This window comes from Tamandua tetradactyla, chromosome 25 (assembly GCF_023851605.1).
Source record: "Tamandua tetradactyla isolate mTamTet1 chromosome 25, mTamTet1.pri, whole genome shotgun sequence".
Taxonomy (NCBI): Eukaryota; Metazoa; Chordata; class Mammalia; order Pilosa; family Myrmecophagidae; genus Tamandua; species Tamandua tetradactyla.
The window spans coordinates 30,962,581-30,985,486 of record NC_135351.1 but is presented as its reverse complement, the minus strand read 5'-3'; the positions used below and the strand labels follow the sequence as shown (position 1 = coordinate 30,985,486).

General features: G+C 43.7%; 8 protein-coding genes across 8 annotated transcripts; 6 read left to right on the top strand and 2 right to left on the bottom strand.

Moving 5' to 3' along the window:
* Positions 1 to 1,861: 1,861 nt before the first annotated feature.
* On the bottom strand, positions 1,862 to 2,364 carry LOC143669277 (histone H2B type 1-K). Its single transcript, XM_077143920.1, has one exon. The coding sequence runs from the start codon at positions 2,299 to 2,301 to the stop codon at positions 1,921 to 1,923; it is 381 nt and encodes a 126-aa protein (XP_077000035.1). The 5' UTR covers positions 2,302 to 2,364; the 3' UTR covers positions 1,862 to 1,920.
* Positions 2,101 to 3,038, top strand: LOC143669276 (histone H2A type 1-D). Its single transcript, XM_077143918.1, has one exon. It carries the CDS (start codon positions 2,616 to 2,618, stop codon positions 3,006 to 3,008), a length of 393 nt encoding a protein of 130 aa, XP_077000033.1. The 5' UTR covers positions 2,101 to 2,615; the 3' UTR covers positions 3,009 to 3,038.
* A 1,058-nt stretch (positions 3,039 to 4,096) lies between these two features.
* Positions 4,097 to 4,577, top strand: LOC143669010 (histone H3.1). Its single transcript, XM_077143588.1, has one exon. The coding sequence runs from the start codon at positions 4,102 to 4,104 to the stop codon at positions 4,510 to 4,512; it is 411 nt and encodes a 136-aa protein (XP_076999703.1). The 5' UTR covers positions 4,097 to 4,101; the 3' UTR covers positions 4,513 to 4,577.
* Positions 4,578 to 8,333: 3,756 nt separating this feature from the next.
* Positions 8,334 to 8,740, top strand: LOC143669009 (histone H4). The gene has a single exon (XM_077143587.1). It carries the CDS (start codon positions 8,352 to 8,354, stop codon positions 8,661 to 8,663), a length of 312 nt encoding a protein of 103 aa, XP_076999702.1. The 5' UTR covers positions 8,334 to 8,351; the 3' UTR covers positions 8,664 to 8,740.
* A 776-nt stretch (positions 8,741 to 9,516) lies between these two features.
* Positions 9,517 to 10,760, top strand: LOC143669008 (histone H3.1). The gene has a single exon (XM_077143586.1). The coding sequence runs from the start codon at positions 9,531 to 9,533 to the stop codon at positions 9,939 to 9,941; it is 411 nt and encodes a 136-aa protein (XP_076999701.1). The 5' UTR covers positions 9,517 to 9,530; the 3' UTR covers positions 9,942 to 10,760.
* A 2,079-nt stretch (positions 10,761 to 12,839) lies between these two features.
* H1-5 (H1.5 linker histone, cluster member) lies at positions 12,840 to 13,643 on the top strand. The gene has a single exon (XM_077143915.1). The coding sequence runs from the start codon at positions 12,903 to 12,905 to the stop codon at positions 13,581 to 13,583; it is 681 nt and encodes a 226-aa protein (XP_077000030.1). The 5' UTR covers positions 12,840 to 12,902; the 3' UTR covers positions 13,584 to 13,643.
* Positions 13,644 to 14,581: 938 nt separating this feature from the next.
* Positions 14,582 to 15,051, bottom strand: LOC143669274 (histone H2A type 1). Its single transcript, XM_077143916.1, has one exon. The coding sequence runs from the start codon at positions 15,008 to 15,010 to the stop codon at positions 14,618 to 14,620; it is 393 nt and encodes a 130-aa protein (XP_077000031.1). The 5' UTR covers positions 15,011 to 15,051; the 3' UTR covers positions 14,582 to 14,617.
* A 190-nt stretch (positions 15,052 to 15,241) lies between these two features.
* LOC143669275 (histone H2B type 1-K) lies at positions 15,242 to 15,749 on the top strand. Its single transcript, XM_077143917.1, has one exon. It carries the CDS (start codon positions 15,324 to 15,326, stop codon positions 15,702 to 15,704), a length of 381 nt encoding a protein of 126 aa, XP_077000032.1. The 5' UTR covers positions 15,242 to 15,323; the 3' UTR covers positions 15,705 to 15,749.
* Positions 15,750 to 22,906: the final 7,157 nt, after the last annotated feature.

Genomic DNA, 22,906 nt, shown 5'->3' with positions numbered 1-22,906 from the left:
TATTTCACATTAAAATGCACATTCTCTTGAAAAATGAGACTTGCTGTCCCTGGGCCTGTATTCACACACAGAGGCAAGCAGGGAAATTGCATTGCAGGTCCCCACTGGTCCTGTTTCCAGATGTCAGCATGAATTTATCAACTGCTTGTGCTGTGGTTTTTCTTATAACAGACCTAAGAGAACAGTGAAATATGTTTCAGTCCATATCTCTATGAAAAGCAGAAAAAATGAAATGTAGACTCAGAACTCTGCACGTTTCAAGAAAAAAAAACAGCAAAGAACACATTTCTTTGTGGACATGAAGCCAGGCCCTTGCTGCTTTTAACTTCTGATTCAGCCAATATTACAACCGTCCCATTAACTAGTTTAAGCAAAATGTAGGCATTTTGTGAAACAAACTTTGGAAAAGCAGATTGGGATCACCCTATTTTTTCTTTATTTGGGGTTGCAAAAATATTTTGGTTACTTATCTATTATCTATTTATGAGTGCTCTGAGCAGACCACAACATGTGAACACACTACCAGCTCTGCAGGTTCTTCTACACAGACGAGCGCGTGTAGCCGTTAGAGCGGGACAGAGTGGTAACCCTGCCCTAACGCCCTGGTGGTCAGTAGAAACCTGAGGTTAAGAATGAAGCTCTTAAACCGAGTTTGCAAAGCTGGCCTTGGATTTATGCTTCGGCCTTTTGGCCCAAGGCAGCAGACGTGGGCAATACACACCCCATCCGCCCCGAGATCGCCTCAGTCTGTACCTCTAGGATGAGGGAAAATCAATCTCGGAGAGCGATCAAAGAAAAATAAACGGAGAGAACGAATGCGATGCCGAGATGAGAAACAAGATAAAATTAGGGTCGGAATTATGGGACCGCTCAGTGTCTCCCAGCCCAAAGTCCCGGAGCCGCGGGGACAGGGGCGGAGGGACTGAGGAAGAGTATCTCAATTTAGGGAAGTGAAACTCAGATCTGCATATTTTGCAGGACCGCGAACCTGCTGGTGTGGCTTCGGGGTGCTTGTTTCCTGAGACGGGGACAAGACTTTCCTCCGAGTTGGGAAGTCCCCACCCCCAACATTAAGGGAAGTAACAATAGGGAAAGGCGGAAAAGAAAAGGAGGCCTAGGCTTTTGCTTCGCTTCCAACCTTTGTAGCCTTTTCTGGGGTCTGCTGCGCCTTAACAAACTGGGCACTCTCCTTCTCTCGCAGAATTTCGAATCACCTACTCTCCAATCATCTCCCGGGGCCCGCGAATCCCGGCGTAACTCCCTCCCCAACGCTGAATACACTTAAAGCGGCTTTCCCGGGTTTCTGGGTTCTCGGTTTAGAATTTTATCCCTCGGGAACTCCACTGACCTTTATTGCTCACGTCGCGCTTTGACATAAATCATTTCAACTCGTCCTAATAACCCCGTGGGGAAGGCAGGGCTAAGGTTACACTGCCCTTTGTTTAATGTGGGGGGAAGGGGACACCGGCAGTTAACTCCAGGCACCCGACCACACACACACACAGAAAAGAAACCATTCACTTACGGTTTCTGACTCAGCGCCACAAGCGGCTTTGTTCCCGGAGATCAGATGACAAAGTATCCGGCAAATTGCAGGCCCTGGCGGGCTTTTCAAATGATGCCGCGGCCGATCCAGACAAGGGGCGGGAGTTGTAATTTGCAACCTAAAGGGAAATTATGACTCTCATAGTTGAGAACAGAACCGTAAGCTTCTGAAGTGACAAAAGGGAGTCAAAGAACCAATATCAACACACATGCAAAGATGTGGGCAAAGGATTTTACACCTTACCATTCCTCCCTATTATTTCCTTCCAACTGCCCAAAAGAAACGAAGGGACATATGTACAGCTATTTTCAGAAAATAGTGTGTGGCTCTGAAAAGAGCCTTTGGGTTAGATGTAAAGATGTTTACTTCCAAGTTTACTTAGCGCTGGTGTACTTGGTGACGGCCTTGGTGCCCTCGGACACGGCGTGCTTGGCCAGCTCCCCGGGAAGCAGCAGGCGCACGGCCGTCTGGATCTCCCTGGAGGTGATGGTCGAGCGCTTGTTGTAATGCGCCAGGCGCGACGCCTCGCCGGCGATGCGCTCGAAGATGTCATTGACGAACGAGTTCATGATGCCCATGGCCTTGGACGAGATGCCGGTGTCGGGGTGGACCTGCTTCAGCACCTTGTACACGTACACCGAGTAGCTCTCCTTGCGGCTGCGCTTGCGCTTCTTGCCGTCCTTCTTCTGCGCCTTGGTCACCGCCTTCTTGGAGCCCTTCTTCGGGGCCGGAGCGGACTTGGCGGGCTCAGGCATGGTAAAACACCGGCTGAAAAACAGATCTAAACCAACAGAGGAAGAATGAACTCAAAACGCTTTCCTGTCCCTTGTATCTACAGCTTCATATGCAAATGAAGGCGAGTGAAGTCCTTTCTCTGACTGGCAGCTATCTGGAATGACGTCAACGAGAATTGTCCAATCAGAACACGGATTTTAAAGAACTTTGTTTAAACTGGAACGATACTCTTAGCCAACGACCTAGCTTCTTTTTCGCGCCCATCAAGGGCTATAAAAAGGTGAATTTTTCTACCTTGACTTTCTCTATTGCAGACCATAACTCTTCCATCGTGATGTCTGGACGCGGCAAGCAGGGCGGCAAGGCGCGCGCCAAGGCCAAGACGCGCTCTTCCCGGGCGGGCCTGCAGTTCCCGGTGGGCCGAGTGCACCGCCTGCTCCGCAAGGGCAACTACTCCGAGCGCGTCGGGGCCGGCGCCCCGGTGTACCTGGCGGCGGTGCTGGAGTACCTGACGGCCGAGATCCTGGAGCTGGCGGGCAACGCGGCCCGCGACAACAAGAAGACGCGCATCATCCCGCGCCACCTGCAGCTGGCCATCCGCAACGACGAGGAACTCAACAAACTGCTGGGCAAGGTGACCATCGCGCAGGGCGGCGTCCTGCCCAACATCCAGGCCGTGCTGCTGCCCAAGAAGACCGAGAGCCACCACAAGGCCAAGGGCAAATAGAGTCTAGATTTAAAGCTAACTGTAAACCAAAGGCTCTTTTCAGAGCCACCCACCGTTTCTGCGGAAGAGCTGTGCGCCATGAAGTCGTGTTACGTACACCTCAGTTTGAAGCACAAGAAGTAAAACATCTTAGTTTCGAGGGGTCCAATAGCAGCCATCCAACTGGTAGTTTACGGCATTGGATCTCGAACCTCCCCGCCTTCATTTGTCCCTCCTCACAAAAGCAATGTTGTGATGACTTTGCTACAAGGAAAATTAAATGTTTAATCCAACTTTTTCTGGATCCTTTCCGTTAGCAGACCCTGAAGGTTCGTTGGTCAAAAACATGTCATTTAAAGCTGACTAAAACCAAAAGCTTTTTTCAGAGTTATACACACTTACGGGAAAAGAACTAACCCCTGATTAGTGTAAATCTCGTCTTTCCACTAAGCAAGTGCTGTTTAATTAAGCACCCAATTTGCATGTGAAATACTTCAGTTTAGCTGTTCGTTAGCAACTTCTCACGAGGACGTCAAGTTTGTGACATTTAGCACATTTGGTCAAGAACTTTAATACCTTTTCCCCTACACCACGCCAAGCAAAGCGAAGCCCTGGTTTTCCGGGGCCATGTGCTAGATTCTTTAAAGCTGTTTCTCTTCTGGGTCTCACCACAGTCGAGTCTAAGCTTGGTACTTAAAAAAAAAAAATGATGAAATTAAACTTTAAGTTAGAGACTAAATACACTATTTTCCTGGAATTTTTTCACATATGAAAGGAAGAAAGGTTCTGATGAAAAAACTTTAACAGATTTGACGCTGACTTCCACAAATTCCGGGTCAGTTTTCAGTGGTGAAATCTTAATGTAATTGGTCATAAATAGTAAATTCGAACAGAATAGTGAACAGCAGTACTTTTACCTGTGAAAACAAAATAAAACTAAAATTAATATGGAAGACAAACCTTTCAGAGAGGGTGGGGAGGAACGAAATAAAGACTGAACTAAGAACCAATCAAGTTACCGCTGCGACAGTTCTAGCCAATCAGGATCGAAGCATCAGTATAAATTCAGGTCGAGGTACCAGATTTCCATTCTCTTGTTTTCTGAGTTTAAGTCATGGCTCGTACGAAGCAGACAGCGCGCAAGTCCACGGGTGGCAAGGCGCCGCGCAAGCAGCTGGCCACCAAGGCTGCCCGTAAGAGCGCCCCCGCCACGGGCGGCGTGAAGAAGCCGCACCGCTACCGGCCCGGCACCGTGGCGCTGCGCGAGATCCGCCGCTACCAGAAGTCCACGGAGCTGCTGATCCGTAAGCTGCCGTTCCAGCGGCTGGTCCGCGAGATCGCTCAGGACTTTAAGACCGACCTGCGCTTCCAGAGTTCGGCCGTGATGGCGCTGCAGGAAGCGTGCGAGGCCTACCTGGTGGGGCTTTTCGAGGACACCAACCTGTGCGCCATCCACGCCAAGCGCGTCACCATCATGCCCAAGGACATCCAGCTCGCTCGCCGCATCCGAGGGGAACGTGCATAAACTCCGTTTTGACTCTGGCTTGTTAATTCGCCTTTCAACTCAAAGGCTCTTTTCAGAGCCACTTCTGTTCTCAGTGAAAGCGACTGTGCACTTAGCCTTTTCTTTGAAGTAGAGCCTTAAGTTTCAGGGTAAGCAATGGGAAAAGCACTGTAAATTGGGATTTTTCTCTCCGTACAAAGTGGTCAAAATTGAAGGCAATAGAAGTATTACATTAACTTATGTGAAGAGACAAGGTCTCGGTAATCAGCTTTTAAAGCCAGCGTTCTCACAGGTGGCCTCAAGCCACTGCAAATAGATGAGGCTTCCAAGTCCACTTCTGGGCTGATTGGATAACCCAAATAATAGGACAAAACTATCGGCAGGAGGGAAGTTAACTAGCCGGTTTAAATGGGATGCAAAGCATACATATCTCCATTTTAGCCCATTTCCAATGTAATGCCCCTTTGAGCACAGTTTTTGTCTGCTTGGGTCCCACAGTACACAGAAGTACCTTTGTACACCGTCCTTGCACTTTATGGTCTTGTGCTATCTAGGGTCTCGGGATGGAATACTTTAAGTGAATCCTGGCAATTTGGGTGTTATGTCTAGAAAAGCAAATAACGTACCTCAAGTTTTCTTGTCCAGGTAATTGTTTAAACTTAACTCCAAGAAGCATCTGAATTTGGCTAACACTGTAGCTGTCTACAGTGTTAAGAATGGAGAATTTTCTTGTGAAATTTTCTCTCGCTGTCTGGCTGTTTATGTTCTGGTAGCCTTATAGAATAAAATTGAAATTTTTATTTTCCTTCACATCCACTCCAAGATTGCAACACAGCAAAATCAGTAAATTCGCCTTCAGATTTTTGTTTGCCAGCTTCCAGGTGCCTGGTAATCCTGGTTATGCTGAAGGATCAATGCACATACACTATGCTACCGAAATCTGGTCAGGCTGATCAACTGACCTTATACTGGTAGCTTCATTAAGGTAGAAACTGGATCATTTGGGGCAACAATCTCCACCCCACCTGAGGGCTTCCCTGTGACTCTATCCCTTATATAACAGTACACTCACAGATCTAAAACACTATCTCCAGGAGACAAAGCATTGGCCAAAATCCATGAGAACCAAAATTTAAAAAATCAAATAAAGCTTACTTGATCTTCCCTTATAGAATATATAATACCTCATAAGGCCCAATTTATTTTTTTTACTGTTTTCTGTAAATATCTCTATAATAGAAATATCCCAACACCTGGCAGGTACCCAATAAATACTTATAAAATGAATAAGTTTGCTAGTTAAGTATGCATTCCTTGCTTTAAATTTTGCATATATTAGTTTTTTTGTTCCTCAGATAAATTCAGAAAGAATGGATAATGTTATTTTGCAAAGGAGGCTAAAAGAGACTCAGTCCAGTTTTCATGCCTAAAATATGCTTCATAAATGAGTATCAGTTTTATCCCAAAGAGATTAAGTTGTTTTTTTTTCTCCTATTTAATAATTCCTCAGATTATCTCATTTGAAAATTTCATTACTCCTTTTAATCTGCTTCCTCTTTTAGATAGGAGACAGCTCCCATTCAGTCAGTCCGGAGATTCATGTCCTGCAACACACATTATATCCCAGATGTCTTTGGTCACTCCAACTTTTATTCCCATGGTAAGTAGATAAAATCAGGCAACAACAGATATATAAAGTTTTACATTTTCCAAAATATTTTTTACATGTGTTTCTGTATGTGGCACTCATGATAACACTTATTGCTTAGATAAGGCATATGTTATTCCCTTAATAGCTCTTAAAAGTTTGTTGTTGTTGTTTTCCCAGTATGTCTTTGCCAAGATGGTGGCGACAAATACCATAGATTAGTTGTTTTAAAGGTTAAATGTGGTAATATATTAAACTGCCTTGGACAGTGCCCCAGAAACACACTAGGAGCTTAATAAATGCTCATTCACCTAACTTCATTTCTGCATCTCAGTTTGGTATGCCTTCATAGAATTGAGGAAGTACATCCAAACCCTTTGATAAGATTGAATCATATCAGGGTTTGTCACTCCTGTCACTGGTGGAGACTTGGGAAACAATCTAATTTAATTAGAATACACCATCTTATTATTTTAATGATGTCACATCTGCTAATAGCCAATCTTATTTCTGTTGGTTTCCTCTCACAAGGTGAAAATTTCCCATCTCTGTCTTCTATTTCTTGGCACCACCCATGCCACACACATAAACCACAATGGTTTTATAGTCCTGAAGGCTATAAAATAGGAGAGCCAACAAAATCATCAAGAATGCCCTATACATAAAGCTTAGGGACATTTCCTCTCCATAGCAGGATCTTCTGCCAAAAGACCTTCCCACTGATATGGCTCTCATTATGAAAGAGATTCTAAAATTGTCAAGATTGACCTTTTGTAAATCTCTGCCAATAGTAATAAGGTTTCGCTTAAATCTCTGGACAAGATAATAGGCAAACCATTGCCTAGGCAACCAAACCAAATCACAGATCTTTCAGAGAATTTTATCCTAAGATAAATTAACACTAATAAGATTTCTGTGTTTCAAGATTTCTTTGTTAAAATAACATTCAAGAACAGTTGCTATTTAATGAGGCAGAATGCTGCCTAGTTTTTCTGTACTTGCAGATTACATTTACTCTTTGGATTGCTGAAATTATTTCACCAGTAGATACAGGGTTTACACCTTCAGGGTAAAGCACTGAAATTCCATTATGTAGAGGAAAAGGACAAGAAGTTCAATAAGAAATGAATTATTAATTGATAGAGCAGGAAGACATAATGTTTTCCAATACACTAATCAGAGGAATTTATAACACCCTTGGAAAACTGACTTCCTAGAAAGATTAGATAATTGCTCATTAAGTAGTCAATCACAGGTATTTGAAACAAAAAAAAAGGTAAATATAAATTGTTGCTTGGAAAGAGGGAAGGGTGAATATAGGCTGGGGAAGGCTGTCAAAGTTTCAAGGGGTAAATGAAATCATATCTGGAAGGCAAGCAGGGGACGGGGGTCGAGGAGGGGGGACAGAGAAAGGTAATCTCAGATAGCTGCCTTCTTGGAAACCACGGAATACTGCCTCCTGAAATGTTTGATTTTTCCTAGGATAAAGTCATCCTTTGCAGCTGTATGCTGCATTTTATTTATAAATTTAAGGGGCGAAGGTTCAACAGGGGAGAAGAGGGGAAGAAGCGGGCAGCCCTTTACAACCGCTCCTTGACTCGCCAATGAAATAGAGGGTAAAAGCAGTTCGTTCTCCTGACAACTTCCTAAACTGTTTCTTAAAAGGGATAAAGAAAAAAGAAAAAAAGCAAGCCCTAGCTCCTAAGAGTGGAGGGGTTGGGGTCTAGGGGAGAAGAGAAGGGAAAGTGACCAGAGAGGAAATAGTAAGGAAATGAGCAGAGAACCAAATTTGAGAAAGCTGAACTCCATCTTGAAGCTATAAATAGTTGATTTTCATTGCAGCCACTTCCCAGGCTGATTAAATAATTATAGGGAAAACAATTTGCCTAGGAGACGGTTTCACAAATAACCAAAATGACTGCGATCATCCCTCTCGAATCGGAAGGTCACAGAAGAAAGTGCGAAGGATGCTAAACTGCAAGGCAATGGAAAGGCTTTGCAAGGGTAGACTGGCTCAAGATAATGTGGGAGGAGGAGTTACACTCCAGGCCTTGAAGTACCGCCCTTTCCGTGGGTCTTGGAAAAGTGGGCAGGGCTCCAGGTCTGGAAACTGAGTAGATACAGTGAGCTAGGGAGTTGTCAAACAGGTCCGACTCACCACCATATAAACCGCCTCTACGCCCGGGCGCTTACTGCAAACTTCTGAATAACCATGTCTGGTCGAGGCAAGGGAGGAAAGGGACTGGGAAAAGGCGGCGCCAAGCGCCACCGCAAGGTGCTGCGAGACAACATCCAGGGCATCACCAAGCCCGCCATCCGCCGTCTGGCTCGGCGCGGCGGCGTGAAGCGCATCTCCGGCCTCATCTACGAGGAGACCCGCGGGGTGCTGAAGGTGTTCCTGGAGAACGTGATCCGCGACGCCGTCACCTACACCGAGCACGCCAAGCGCAAGACCGTCACCGCCATGGACGTGGTCTATGCGCTCAAGCGCCAGGGCCGAACCCTCTATGGCTTCGGTGGCTAGGCTACAGCCCTTAAATAAGTCTTAACAAAACTAAAGGCCCTTTTTAGGGCCCCCCACGAAATCTGTGAAAAGAGTTACGTGCACTTTTTAAACTCTATACCTGATTGCGTTGGTTTAATACGGGATTTTACATAAAACCCAAGGTAATGGAGAAGTCAACTATGGTTTTCCCGGTCAAAATCAAGCACTTAGACGATTTCAGGGGTAAATTCTACCGGCGGGCAAGTTGGGTCGACGACAGCCAAATCCACTGTCACGTTTTATTCACATAGCCGGGGGGCATTTATGTTGTGTTTTTAAGTTCTATCACTCTATAAAGTCAAACGTAAATACGTGGCAACAGCTTCAAAGCCAATGAAGTCCCCTTTTACAGGAAAGTTGGCTGGCCGTGGCTTTAACAGTGCCTTGGGGTGGTTCTTAAGTACGCTTAAAATTTAATACTATAGGTATAGCGCTTAGCGACTCGGATTTCAAAGTACTTGAACCCCCTAATTAAACTGATCTCGTTTCCTTAACACGTTACTCAATAATGTTTTGTGGCAGGAAATCATTCAGGTCACTTTCTATTTAAAAAAAGCGCTAGGCGCTTTTAGATTCTCAAACCAACAACACACGTAATTCTGACGCGTTAAAAAAAAAAAAACCTACAGGCTTTGTTAAGAGGTAGGTAACTTTCTTTGTAGACTTTACCAGACTGAAATGGAAGTGGGAAATATTTCCCATTCATTAAGGGATTGAACAGAGAACCAATCAGGTGGGTGAGCTAGGTCAGTAGAAATCTGTCGAATCAGAACGCGACAGTCGCTATAAATACTGGGACTAACATCCTTCAGTCTCACTTCTGTGCGACTGTTACTCTTCTCCGTTATGGCTCGTACTAAGCAGACAGCTCGCAAGTCCACGGGCGGCAAGGCGCCGCGCAAGCAGCTGGCTACCAAGGCAGCCCGCAAGAGCGCCCCCGCCACGGGCGGCGTGAAGAAGCCGCACCGCTACCGGCCCGGCACCGTGGCGCTGCGCGAGATCCGCCGCTACCAAAAGTCCACCGAGCTGTTGATCCGCAAGCTGCCGTTCCAGCGGCTGGTGCGCGAGATCGCGCAGGACTTCAAGACCGACCTGCGCTTCCAGAGTTCGGCCGTGATGGCGCTGCAGGAGGCGTGCGAGGCCTACCTGGTGGGGCTGTTCGAGGACACCAACCTGTGCGCCATCCACGCCAAGCGCGTCACCATCATGCCCAAGGACATCCAGCTCGCCCGCCGTATCCGTGGCGAGAGGGCTTAAGTATACGCAGTGTTTCACTATAGTGCCGTCCAAAAGGCTCTTTTAAGAGCCCCTCAATTGTCAAGAAAGGAGTTGTTTATACCTTGTCACTACAAGCTGGACTCAACACCCAGTGCCACGTGGATTAAACTAAGAGGCTGAGTACCGATCAAACGTTGACATGGCTATTTCCGGCAGGGCAATTGGCACCAAGTCTGTAAATGGATAAATGCGTTCTGCATTCATGAGGTGGTATTAGGTTTTTTTTTTAACGCCTTAGCAAACTGAAAGGCTCCCATCCCTTCCTTAGTTTTATCTTGCCTATCCTTTACCGTTAACTCCCTCTCCTACGTTCCATTGTCCAGGTGTAGTTAAATTTAAATACTCGCTCCAGTCTTTCACAATACTCTTGTGATTGCTGTGACTCTCAAGTAGCAGCAGACAAGCAAAGATTGCATTTGAAAGCAGTTACTGGTCTCAGTAATCTCAACACTTAACCTAACACATTAGGACCTGCTTATTAGCCTGACTCAATATTTTTAGTTGTCTTGAAAGTTTCTATGTTCTTAACATATGATTATTAATTACCTAATTGTGTGCTACTTTCCTTTTAGGGTACACCCTTTTAACTCCAGGAGGTGGCAGTTAATGTCAGTGCAATTTTTTCTTGAGTGTTCTCTGGTAGGTTAATCTTCTAGGCCTTTGTTTTAACCCTAGTTCATACATCAGCCTAACAAAGGAGGCTTGTATTCCACCCACTGGCTCACTCAAGGTTTTTTTGGAATATGGAAATTGATTCTGCAAAAAGAAATAGATAGGACCAGCCAGCAGCATCTTCCTATAGATTCTTTAGAACTTAGAGCTCCTTTAGGGGCTGTCAGTTAGTTGTATGGTCAGCTTGATGCTGCTTCTTCCAAAGTTCATATATGGTCCCCCTCCCTAACCGCCCCCCCCCTATATTTTTCTACCATAATAGATCTGGAGCCTAGTAATCTAGACTCCAGCCCCATTGCTGCCAGCTGCTAGCTAAATATCTCTGGAAAAGTCACTCATTCTCTCTGTGTGTCTCATCTTATAAAGCCGTAAAATGTGCAAATGAATTAAAACCTGTAGAACATAGTTCATAGCACTTAGCAAATACTCATTAAATGTTAGCTGTTATTGTTGTTCCCAAACCCACCCCTGGGAGCATGGAGTTTTGAGATTTTTTTTTTCCTACCCCCGGATCCTTTGAAAATATTGTGATTGAACAGTGAAAAATACTTGATAAGAAAATTTCTTGCTTCGATTCCCTTTTCCTTAATTCTTGATTTGCATGGTCCTGAAAAAGGCCTGCAGCAATATACTATGATCTGTCTCTGTGTGGAGTTTGAAACAGCACAAAGACCAGTTAGCAAATATTTTAGGTTTTACAAGTCACACATGGTCTGTGTCGCTTATTCTTTCGGTTTGTGTGTGTGTTTAATGAGACTTTTAAAATGTAAAAACCATTCTTAGCTTGAGGGCCACATGAAAATGGGTCACTGCCTGGATTTGGCCCCAAAACCATAGTTTGCTATCTGCTCCTGGAGTTCCTGGAAAGAAGAAAAGGGGGATTGACCATTCAGCCATTCTTCCACAGTCGTACAGTTTTTCACTGGCAAGAACTAAGTGACTGTCAATTGCATTAGAGATCTAAATTATCATCTGATCTTCCTCATCAACCGAAATCAAAATCCTGTCCATTTTTCTCCCAAATATATATCAGACTCTTGCACCATCCATTGCAACCTCATAATCATTGCATCCATTCCTTTGGGGGGGGGGCGGGGAGATGCTTTCATGAATTATCCTGAACTTCTATAACTTCTAGTCCCTCAATATCCAAACCACCCTTCTCTCAGTAGTCAGATACTTTTCCATAATACAAGTCTATCCCTGATTAAATAGACAGAAATATCCCACTGGAGTCTCCTGGCTGCTTGGACAAGAGCTTTAAGACTCATTAAGTTTTGAGCTAAGGAGTCAGTGTCTGAGCACTGGGAAAAAAATGTCTTGTGAGCCTGACAGGGTCCAAGGTCATCTAAACAGTTGGTGCTTTATTCTGAGACTACTGCGAGCCCTTGAATAGTTTTCAGCAGGTTTGAGGGTTTTTGCTTAAAGCAAATCATCTGGCTATGCATTTTTTGTCATGGTAATGGCTTTGGTCAACTAAAGAGAAAGCATCTCAGCCAGTTCACATACCAAATTCAAAAGCAATTTGAATCCAGGTTTTTGGACTCTGAAGCCAGAGCTATGTGCACTCATCCTACTGCAATATGGAAGATGTCATTCTGGCAACTGACCTTTTTCAAGCTCCTAAGTTTCATTCTCGAAGGACACCAGCACATGGACACTCCTAGGAGGCAGAACCAAGTTTTAAAGAAGGGTCTAATGCAGTTAATTTGGGACTATAGGCAACCAGCTGCCCTGGCCTGTGTTACTTGGTACACTTGGAAACAAAGTTTCTCCCCAAACTAAGGAACACTGTGTCTTTCCTCCCGCAAAAATCAAAGGCCAAACCTATGGAAAAATTATCTTAGATAACTTTTGCTGGATACTTGGTAGAAATTTCTTGCAACATGCCACTAACTAGCAACTTGTGTTCAGCCACGTGGGTTCATATGAAAACCTGAAAGGATTTTCAGAAATATCTTTTATCAGTTGCGCACGGTTCATGAAAACAAAAACAAGTGTGTGAATCTTGAGGCTGTTTTCTTCCTTTGGAACTTAAAAGCGTCAAATTCTGTACTGCTGTTTTCAGCATTTAATAAAATTTTGGAGACTAACAAACACAACTTGGGAGTCCAACCCCGAGCGGCGAGAGCCCGAGGGCGGCGGATTGGACGCTCCACCAATCACACGGCAGCGTCGGCTTATATAAGCCCTGGGCAGGCCTGGGCCAGCATTGCTGAACTTGTTCGTTCTCGGTATAGAATCTCTTCTTTAGTTCATCCTCTCGCCATGTCGGAAACAGCTCCTGCTGAGACCGCCGCCCCGGCGCCGGTGGAGAAGTCTCCTGCTAAGAAAAAGGCGACTAAGAAGGCGGCAGGCGGCGGCGCTGCTAAACGCAAAGCGACCGGCCCCCCGGTGTCTGAGCTGATCACTAAGGCGGTAGCCGCTTCCAAAGAGCGCAATGGTCTCTCCTTGGCCGCGCTCAAGAAGGCGCTGGCGGCCGGCGGCTACGATGTGGAGAAGAACAACAGCCGCATCAAGTTGGGACTCAAGAGCCTGGTGAGTAAGGGCACGCTGGTGCAGACCAAGGGCACCGGCGCCTCCGGTTCCTTCAAACTCAACAAAAAGGCGGCCTCTGGAGAAGCCAAACCTAAGGCCAAGAAGGCCGGTGCGGCTAAGGCTAAGAAGCCCGCCGGAACCACGCCTAAGAAGCCCAAAAAGGCTGCGGGCGCGAAGAAGGCGGTGAAGAAGACACCGAAGAAGGCCAAGAAGCCGGCGGCGTCAGGCGTCAAGAAAGTAGCCAAGAGTCCTAAGAAGGCCAAAGCTGCCGCCAAGCCGAAGAAGGCGGCCAAGAGCCCAGCCAAGCCTAAGGCCGTGAAGCCGAAAGCGGCTAAACCTAAGGCCCCTAAGCCCAAGGCTGCCAAACCCAAAGCTGCAAAGGCTAAGAAGGCGGCTCCCAAGAAGAAGTAGGAACCTGGTGTGATAGAAAGTGAATAAAGCCCCAAAGGCTCTTTTCAGAGCCACCCAAAGGTCTCATGAAAAAGCTGTGCACTATAATACCAATCCTCAAACCTCCTGTCTACCTCCTTGATGAATAAACCTTCATCAGTGAGTACCAGCTCCTAGGGGGGCTTGTGTGAACAATAGTAACCCTGCAGCTCTGTCCACATGACATTTCTTTTAAGATTGTGGGACAGTACCCCTTCCGGCTACTTCCAAATATTTATTTGGTTCTCTTAATATTTGTTACATCCTATGTCAGAGGTGCAAATTTGGTCATTTAGTAAAACAGCCTGCCTGTTTATAATAAATTGGTTTAGGCAGAGCAAAGCGCCCCGTACGGTAAGGAGTTAGCAGTTTACTACACTGTTTCCCTGCAAAAAATTCTCTTAATGTAAATTGTCTGCAACCTACTTTCGACCTGATGCTCTTTACGGGGCAGCTACGAAAAGAGAAACTAATTTTAAAAACCCGCGCCATACTTTTTGATTGGTCGAGTGTTATTCTGGCAGTTGACGACTCACTTGTATGATTTTGATATGCCGAATGCGTCTATATACATCTAAGACCCATAGAGGGTGGGCATTCACAATTGACAAGTTCGGATTTGGGTGTGTAGGTATGTGCTGGAGCGTCTACCCTTTAATCCACAGGAGGAATTTCAGATTACAAGAGCTGCAAATACTTGTGCTTCTGAAATACACGCTCTTCTCTTGCAAAATTAAAGGATGACATGCTTGGAGTGTACTCTAGGGGTCGCCTTAAGAATTAGGTATTGCTATGATGTGCTTGTTTCGTCTTTTCTGACCCTGACGTTTTTGCTAACAAGGACCTTAAAACCGCTCAAGTGGAAACTGGCTCCCGTGCTCCCTAAAGCTGACTATCAGTGTAGTTCACAGGGATATGCATTACCCGCTAAGCAGACATAGTAAAGTGTCATAACTCTTCCTCAGTAGTGGGTGGCTCTGAGAAGAGCCTTTGGGTTGGAAGGCATTGATGTGTCCTCACTTGCCCTTGGCTTTGTGGTGGCTCTCGGTTTTCTTGGGCAGCAGCACGGCCTGGATGTTGGGCAGGACGCCGCCTTGCGCGATAGTCACCTTGCCCAGCAGCTTGTTGAGTTCCTCGTCGTTGCGGATGGCCAGCTGCAGGTGGCGCGGGATGATGCGCGTCTTCTTGTTGTCGCGGGCCGCGTTCCCCGCGAGCTCCAGGATCTCGGCCGTCAGGTACTCCAGCACCGCCGCCAGGTACACCGGGGCGCCGGCCCCGACGCGCTCGGCGTAGTTGCCCTTGCGGAGCAGGCGGTGCACTCGGCCCACTGGGAACTGCAGGCCCGCCCGGGAAGAGCGCGTCTTGGCTTTAGCGCGGGCCTTGCCGCCCTGCTTACCGCGTCCAGACATCCTTTTTGAATAAACTTTGCAGAGAAAAGAGAGGAAAATGAGGCCGCCAGAGCAGCATATCTTATAGCCACTAATTGGCGCGAAAATAAAACTGTGCCATTGGCTAACGGTACGGTTTCACTTAAGCCAATAGAATCGTAATTTTGAAATACGTTTATTTTGATTGGACAGTTAATATATGATGTCATCCACTGTTCATCACCAATCACATATTTGACTATTCACCACTTTATTTGAATAAGCAGCTTTACATAAAGAAGACCGAGAAATCTTCCGCTCATTTTCCTCGGCATCTCTGCAGTCTTTCTTGACCATGCCTGAGCCCGCCAAGTCCGCCCCGGCCCCGAAGAAGGGCTCCAAGAAGGCGGTGACCAAGGCGCAGAAGAAGGACGGCAAGAAGCGCAAGCGCAGCCGCAAGGAGAGCTACTCCGTGTACGTGTACAAAGTGCTGAAGCAGGTCCACCCCGACACCGGCATCTCGTCCAAGGCCATGGGCATCATGAACTCGTTCGTCAATGACATCTTCGAGCGCATCGCGGGCGAGGCGTCGCGCCTGGCGCATTACAACAAGCGCTCGACCATCACCTCCAGGGAGATCCAGACGGCCGTGCGCCTGCTGCTGCCCGGGGAGCTGGCCAAGCACGCCGTGTCCGAGGGCACCAAGGCCGTCACCAAGTACACCAGCGCCAAGTGAGCCCGCCCGCCGCAGCCCACAACCCAAAGGCTCTTTTCAGAGCCATCTACTCTTTCCGAACAGAACTGGCACTCTTTCTTTTACAGGCAAGTGTAGATTTAACTTTAGGCCTTGGATAAATGCTTCTTTTCACCTTACTTGGTGCAAGTGTTAAAATGTGGCCTAAACTGGTATTTCAAACATTATCTGCTACCAGGCTTTTTGTAAATACCCCAAATAGAAATTTTACTACTTAACTGATGGGAATCCAGATTCAAACTAATGCTGAAACTCAACACTTTGAATAATTCCTTTGGTAGCAAACTCTAAATAACAAATTCTCTTTAGAACCAAAATCTACCAACTGAGTGAAAATTATGTTAGCTGAATGTTTATACCTGTTGTCCAGTGCTGTAAAGTTTCTGTCCATCCACTATCCAAATTTTTGTTAGTCCTTCAACGTCAATCCTGGGATTTACTCCTGAAACCTTCGGGGATTATTCTATCAAGTATTGTATTTCCTTCTTGAAGTCTCTCCAGATCTGCATAATTTCCTTCTCTCACCCCTGTCCCCAACACTGCCTATGTACAAGCTGGGGCCTCCCTATCCTTCCAGTAGCTTTCACAAACTGTTCTTTCAGCTCATTTAGACCCAAGAATATGAGAAGTGTAATTGCTTTTCTAGAAAATCTTATTTTAGAATTTAACATTTTTGTTTTATTTTCCATTTCTAACCAATAGGACCTGCCTCATCAATTGTGGTTGGCCTAGCAGACTTACACTGGTACCCAGCTTTGAAGTTAGGAGTCCACTTTCTGTTGGGCACTAACTTCAAGAGCACATATTAGTTATATATTAATTACATGTAATATATAAATTGTGTATATGTTAAATGTGAATGTTCTACATTTATTTGGCATTTGAAAAGTTTAGGACATTCTCACCTTGTCAAACTGATTCTCAAAATGCAGTTCATACAGTATTGACAGTTGTTTTCCAGCTCATTTTTTTCTTCCAATAGATATTTGTTGAACTCTTATGTGCTAGGCACCATTCTACGTGTCAGTGATCAGTTTTATATTTCCAGTTTCTCATTCCTCTTGCTTCCAGTGGTTCTCAGATTTAATCATACATCAGAATCATCTCCAGAGGTTCTGATTTAATTGTTTGGGAGTGGGGATATAGGCTTGGGCATATGGAATATTTGAAACTCACCAAATGATGCTGATGACTGTATGGTTATGAAGGTTGAACAGTGCTCTGATTTGTGCCAACTACGAGAAGCAGCTTTCAAGATGGCATGCTGCCTTTTGGCATTTGAACCCTTGTAGAGCCACTCTCATTTCAGGATTGGTCAATAGACTGTGGCAAAAGTGATGATGCATTACTTCCAAGATTAGGTTATAAAAGACATAGAGGCTTCTGGCTTGATCACTCACCCTTTCTTGGATCACTTGCTCCAGAGGAAGGCGCTCTTGTGAGTAGCCTATGGAGAGACCCACGTGGAAAGGAACTGAAGCCTCTAGCCATCTGAGGGAGCCTGCTTGGTAGCTTCAGTTTCCTTCACCTGAAGCTTGGAGTCCCTCCCAGTCAAGCCTTTAGATAACTGCAGTCCTTGACTACAACTTCATGAGAGATTCTGAGCCAGGACCGGCTGGTTAAACTGCACCCAAATTCCTGACCCTCAGAAACTGTGTGAGATAATAATCAGTTGCTGTCTTAAGCTGCTAAATTTGGGGGAAATTTGCTATACAGAAATAGATAACTAATAGATCAACTGAAATTTTAGCAACCCTTTCTTCCAAGTTGGAAGCTTGTTACCTCTTCTAAGGAATTTTCTCAGACTGCTACATTCCAGGGTAATATTTGCCCCCTCTAAATTCCTCCAGAAGTTATTATTAATATAACCATAATATCATTTAGCCATTTGCTGTTTTATGACATTGCTTATATTATTTTATTCATTATATATAATTCATTATATATTATTATTTTATATTGTGTTTTTTCTGTATCTCGGTACAATCACTACTATTAATACTTTTCTTTAAATAATAATCATAAAATGAAATCAATCTTCTTTAAAATACATCTTTTATATCACTACCTAGAGAAAAACAGCTCTCTGACCATAAACAGATGGTAACTATAAAACAATATAAAATAAAACAATATTATTCAAGTTTTAACAGATATTAAAGATCTGCCAGCATCTCACTGATTCTCCCAGTTCTATAATCAGGAAGATATAAACAGAGCGGGAAAGGGAATGACAGTCTCACTCTGTGTTTCTACATTCTAGTCCATATACTACTTAAAATCATCTCGGGTATCCCCAGTGGTTATGTGATATAGATCTGTGAAAGCATTGGTTTAATTAATGTATTATTTAGTGGAGGAACTATTATATGCACAACTCAGGAAAGACAAAAATATACGACCTAGAGAATCTCACATTGTGGAGGAACATTTACACAATTATACAATTATACTTATTTTTATATCTCAATCTATTCAATAATTACTTATTTTGTTGAAAGGAAAAAATCCGTACAATGTTCTTCATATTAGCTCTCCTATATACAGGTTATCCAGGTTCCAAGTGCGTGCTTGGAAATACTGTACCTCATCCAAGAAAGTCTCTCTAAGAAAATTGGGACCTTATTTTTAGTCTCCATTTTTCAGACACTCAAGGGACTCACAGTCTCATTAAGCTGCTGTTTTCAACAGTTTCAAACCATCACAAGTGCCAACTTACCCAGCTCTCAAGCTTGAAGTAGGAGGTCAGTCTCCAAAGGATTCCCAGAGCTTGTGCTGTTTTCACCTACCTGCAACTACCTGCTTGGGTAGTTTCTTAAAATAGAAAGTCAGAATGGCCCGCTCTGGTTCCCCATCCCGTTTTTCTATTTTCAGTGTTTTATTCACTTTTATAAATTTCATGTATTTGTTTTGCTTATCTCTCTGCACAATTGGAGGTTCCTAATTTAGTTTGCTGTAATTTTCTGTCATTTGTGGGCCTACTGAATGTCAAAAATAAATAAATAACATTAGTTATTCCAGCTGTCATTTGTTGATTGTGTGCTATGTTCGGGACACTGCATTATAGGTACAAGTGATACCTTTGATCTACAAATAAGGAGACTGAAGATTGGACATGTAACATTATATTAATGTATTCTCTGCCTTCTTTTATGGAGAAGATCCCACGGAAATCAGTGGTACATGACAACCTTCTCTGGACTAGAGGCCTACTTTGAGTTCTTTGACAATAAGCAATGAGGCAGACAAAAGCAAACTACGAATTCGTTCATTTTTTAAAGTGCTACCTTTAAGAAATCTCTTTCCAAACACTTAAACAGCATTCGAATCTCTTCCACAATAATCTTTTCCAGCCCTTCAATTTGGGCAGATCTGGACAGCCCACACTTTGGGGAGGGAGCAGAGAAGGTCTTCCCAGCAGAGTGAGGATCCAGAGATGGGTTTACAACCCATTTCATTACAGCCTTCAAGGCAGAAACAATCGGCAGGTGTGAGATCTCCTAATAACTCCTTATAACTGCCTTATCCAGATGAGGCAGATTCAGTGGGCAGGTTTCTCTTTGTTCTTTGGTAGCCTTGTTTAGCTGCAAATGATGCATATTCTAGACAAATGACATATAAAGTATCTATAAGCATTACGTGATCTACAAGTCTCAATTTTTTAACATTATCTTTCAGAAAGATATGTACAGATCTTAATGTATCTTAATTTCAGTACAGTAGTCACCAGGCAGCCTTTGCCGTGCATTCTTGCTTCTCACAGGAAAGGAAATTGTTGTTAATTATGTGGCAGAGATGAGAGTGCACCTGTTTGACCCAGAAGGGAATTTAACCAGTGTTCCCCAAGAGCAAATTTCCACCTTAATTTTTCCCATCATTTGAGAAAGAGATTTTTCTTAAGCATAAAATGGCATTCCATTTATGCTATTGAAACGAAATATGGAAAACTGATCCCCATAATAATATGGAGGAATAACTTAGTTCTGTGATAAGAAAGGACCATAGAATGAGTCTATCATTTCGGATGAGGCCACATGACCCAGACGTTCATAAACTGACTCTGCCATAGATTTTCTGGGAAACCTAGTTTAAACAGAAGATTTCTCTTCTCTGCATATCAGTTTGTTTATTGTCTTAGTTTTCCAGGGTTGCATAGCAAATAAATACCACACACTCGTTGGCTTAGACAACAGGAAATTATTCTTTCACAGTTTGGCAGGGTAGAAGTCCACAATCAGGGTATTGGCTGGATCATGCTTTCTTTGATATCAGTACACTCTGGCTTTAGCTTGCCAGCAATCCATAGCTCAATCTTTACCTTCGGTGACACGGCCATCTAACTCCTACTGTCTCCTCCTCCCGCCAATGTCCTCTGCTTATAAGGACTCCAGTTTTATTGGATGAAGGCACACCTTGATTCAGTTTGGCCTCACCTTAACCAATACCATCATCAAAGGTCACATTTACAAATAGGTTCACATCCAAAGGACGGGGTTAGGATCTGAACATGTCTTTGTGACAAACATGATTTATTTCCTAACACTCAGCTATAAAATAGCTATGGAATAATAGTGACCTCATGTTGCTTCTGTTGAAACAGAGCTCGAAGGATATTAAGGAATGATGAGAAAGAAAGGAAGAAAAGAAGACAGACACAAATGGGTTCAGGGGGTCTGAAGCTTAACTCTACATCAGACATCAGACAACTTTATTCTCAACCAGATCCTGGTTATATACCACAGGATGTCAATAGATATGCAGGCATTTCCTAAGGGAGCAAAGTTCTTATCTTTCAGTGTTCTTCATACTTAACATAACCATTTGGGGTAAACCTTCTCTTCCTCCCAGACTGCTCTGCATAACAATCTCCACAGTATACTGCCGCCATCCTGAGGCCAGCTGCTCCCAACAAATTCTGCAGGTCTTGTTTTAACCCTTGGCTCCTACATTTCCCCCTTTTTATTTTATAATCCGAGGAAAACAAGAATCACATTTTTAGGGTGGCTAGAAGCAGAGGTGACCCCCGCCTGTCTTAGGTTGCCCTTAGGCTCTGAAGGAAAAGTCTTACCCGTCATTGGCTGCCAGTCAAGCTCTCTGACTTTGATTATTTGTTGTTAAACACAGCTGAGAAGGAAGCGAAGAAGTATCAACAGCCCCAAACCTAAGATTTTTTAACTTTTGGGTAAGTGATTGTGTAACATTACCTCCATAGGTTACATGTAAATTATTCTGAGATAATTCTAATACCCCTTTTTTGTAATTCTAAGATATCAGGATTTAAACTATCTGAAAGCCCTAAAAGATGCCTTTTTACTTTTTCCCATTCTATTTCAGATAGGTTATATGTTAAAAGGGGGTAATACAAAAACTGCTCTCATTCCATTTACACTTTAAACTTTGTAAAAAATTTAAATTATACATTTGATTTCTAATATGAACCAATGTCATTTCTATATCATTTAGTCTATTATTAATTTGCTCATCAATGAGATTGTCTATGCCACAGTTCACTGGTGTTTTTCTAACAATGCTGCATCTGTATAGTTCGTTGCAATGTGGTTCCAGCGACTGCAGCCACTGTGATGCTTCCAATGATTCCAATGACAGCTGCAATAATGAGTCCAATTAGTCTATTAGTCCTTTTTAGATATTCTTTTGCCAAATGGATCAGTATATGTGTTTTTGGAGAGGATTGTAAAGATCTTGACATCTGCACCGGCAGCCAAATACCTCTTCTCCTTGCTGCTATAATCGTCTCATTTTCCTGCAACATAAATGCTTGGGGACAAGTGAATAGAGAACAAGTCCCACAATTAGAAGTTTGATTTCTTATATGCATATGAACTTTAACAAATATATATGGATCTCTAATACATATTTGTATATGTTTATGGCTGTATATGTTTATTAGAGAAACATATGTATCTCTAATACATATGTTTATGGCTGCTATTTAAAGAGAAGTTGTAGTTACTAGAATTCACTACGAAAATTGTATTTATCATCCCAAATCTTGGCACAAATCATCCTCTATGTAATAACTGGTTTAGCTTGCCTATCCATATAGTCTCAGTCATCTTCAACCCCACAGGGGAATCTTACAATTCCATAGGAATCATTAATTATAACTGCTCGATCCATATGACATGACTGCCATCCATTCCAACTTTCTTTCCCATCTAACAGGCAAGTATTCTTTGTATCCATAGAGTTATGCATACAAGTCTTTCTAAAAATGGAATTAAATTTGACACCAGTTTTCTTCTTACTGGACCTGGGAATCCTAAACTTGTATTTAGGTTATTTTGGTAAAGTTGGATTGGCCCATGTTAGGGCTCACAGATAAACCCAGTAAGTATAAATATGTCCCTGTCCTTCAGCAATCAAAATTTTATGTCCTATAGTATACATTACCCATTTAGTTATTTTTGTCCAGGTTGATATGTCTGGGTTTTATTCTCTTCGAGGGAATCCAAACTGAGGTTCCGTCATCTGCAATGACAAGAGCTGTAAGAATTTGAGAGTTTTGCCACGCAAAGGAGGACTCCAAGAGACGTTCTCTCATGCAACACGCAAGGGGTTTATTTACCACACATGCGTGGGGCTCACTGAACACGCAGGAACAGAGAGCCCCGAGCCTGGTTTTGGGAAGCCTTTTGAGGGCCAGGATAAGGGTGTGGGGTTTGAGGGTTGAACATGAGTTACAGGTTCTGCTTTATGCAGGAAGTAGATAACGAACATTTTGCAAGAAGCAGATAACAAACATTTTTCGCGCATGAGTCATGGAAGCTGCTTCATGCAAGAAGCAGCTGTCTCGTGCAAAACTCCCTTACTCAACCTTCTCAGTTGCATTCTTAGATAAACTTTCTCTGGCAGTTACAACCTTGCATAACCAAGGCAGTAGAAAACCTTGCATAACAAAGGCAGCAGATAACTGCCCCTGGGAAGTCCCGGGTTGTTTTTCTTAGCCTGATGGGGCCCATAGCTCTTTTCTTTATAAAATCCTTCTTTACATAAGAAAAGTTAGCTACTGTTAAGTTTTATAAAATCCTTCTTTACATTCCCCACTCCTTTTTGTACATACCTCTAATCTTAGAGATTTTTTGGGATATTTAATACTGAGTACTGTTGTCTGATGAGCATTAATTTGACATTTCCAATCTGCCTTTGTAAAAACTGTATAA

Coding starts and splice junctions, on each gene's coding strand:
- LOC143669277 (XM_077143920.1), bottom strand. CDS start 2,301: ATGCCTGAGCCCGCCAAGTCCGCTCCGGCCCCGAAGAAGGGCTCCAAG.
- LOC143669009 (XM_077143587.1), top strand. CDS start 8,352: ATGTCTGGTCGAGGCAAGGGAGGAAAGGGACTGGGAAAAGGCGGCGCC.
- LOC143669010 (XM_077143588.1), top strand. CDS start 4,102: ATGGCTCGTACGAAGCAGACAGCGCGCAAGTCCACGGGTGGCAAGGCG.
- LOC143669008 (XM_077143586.1), top strand. CDS start 9,531: ATGGCTCGTACTAAGCAGACAGCTCGCAAGTCCACGGGCGGCAAGGCG.
- H1-5 (XM_077143915.1), top strand. CDS start 12,903: ATGTCGGAAACAGCTCCTGCTGAGACCGCCGCCCCGGCGCCGGTGGAG.
- LOC143669275 (XM_077143917.1), top strand. CDS start 15,324: ATGCCTGAGCCCGCCAAGTCCGCCCCGGCCCCGAAGAAGGGCTCCAAG.
- LOC143669274 (XM_077143916.1), bottom strand. CDS start 15,010: ATGTCTGGACGCGGTAAGCAGGGCGGCAAGGCCCGCGCTAAAGCCAAG.
- LOC143669276 (XM_077143918.1), top strand. CDS start 2,616: ATGTCTGGACGCGGCAAGCAGGGCGGCAAGGCGCGCGCCAAGGCCAAG.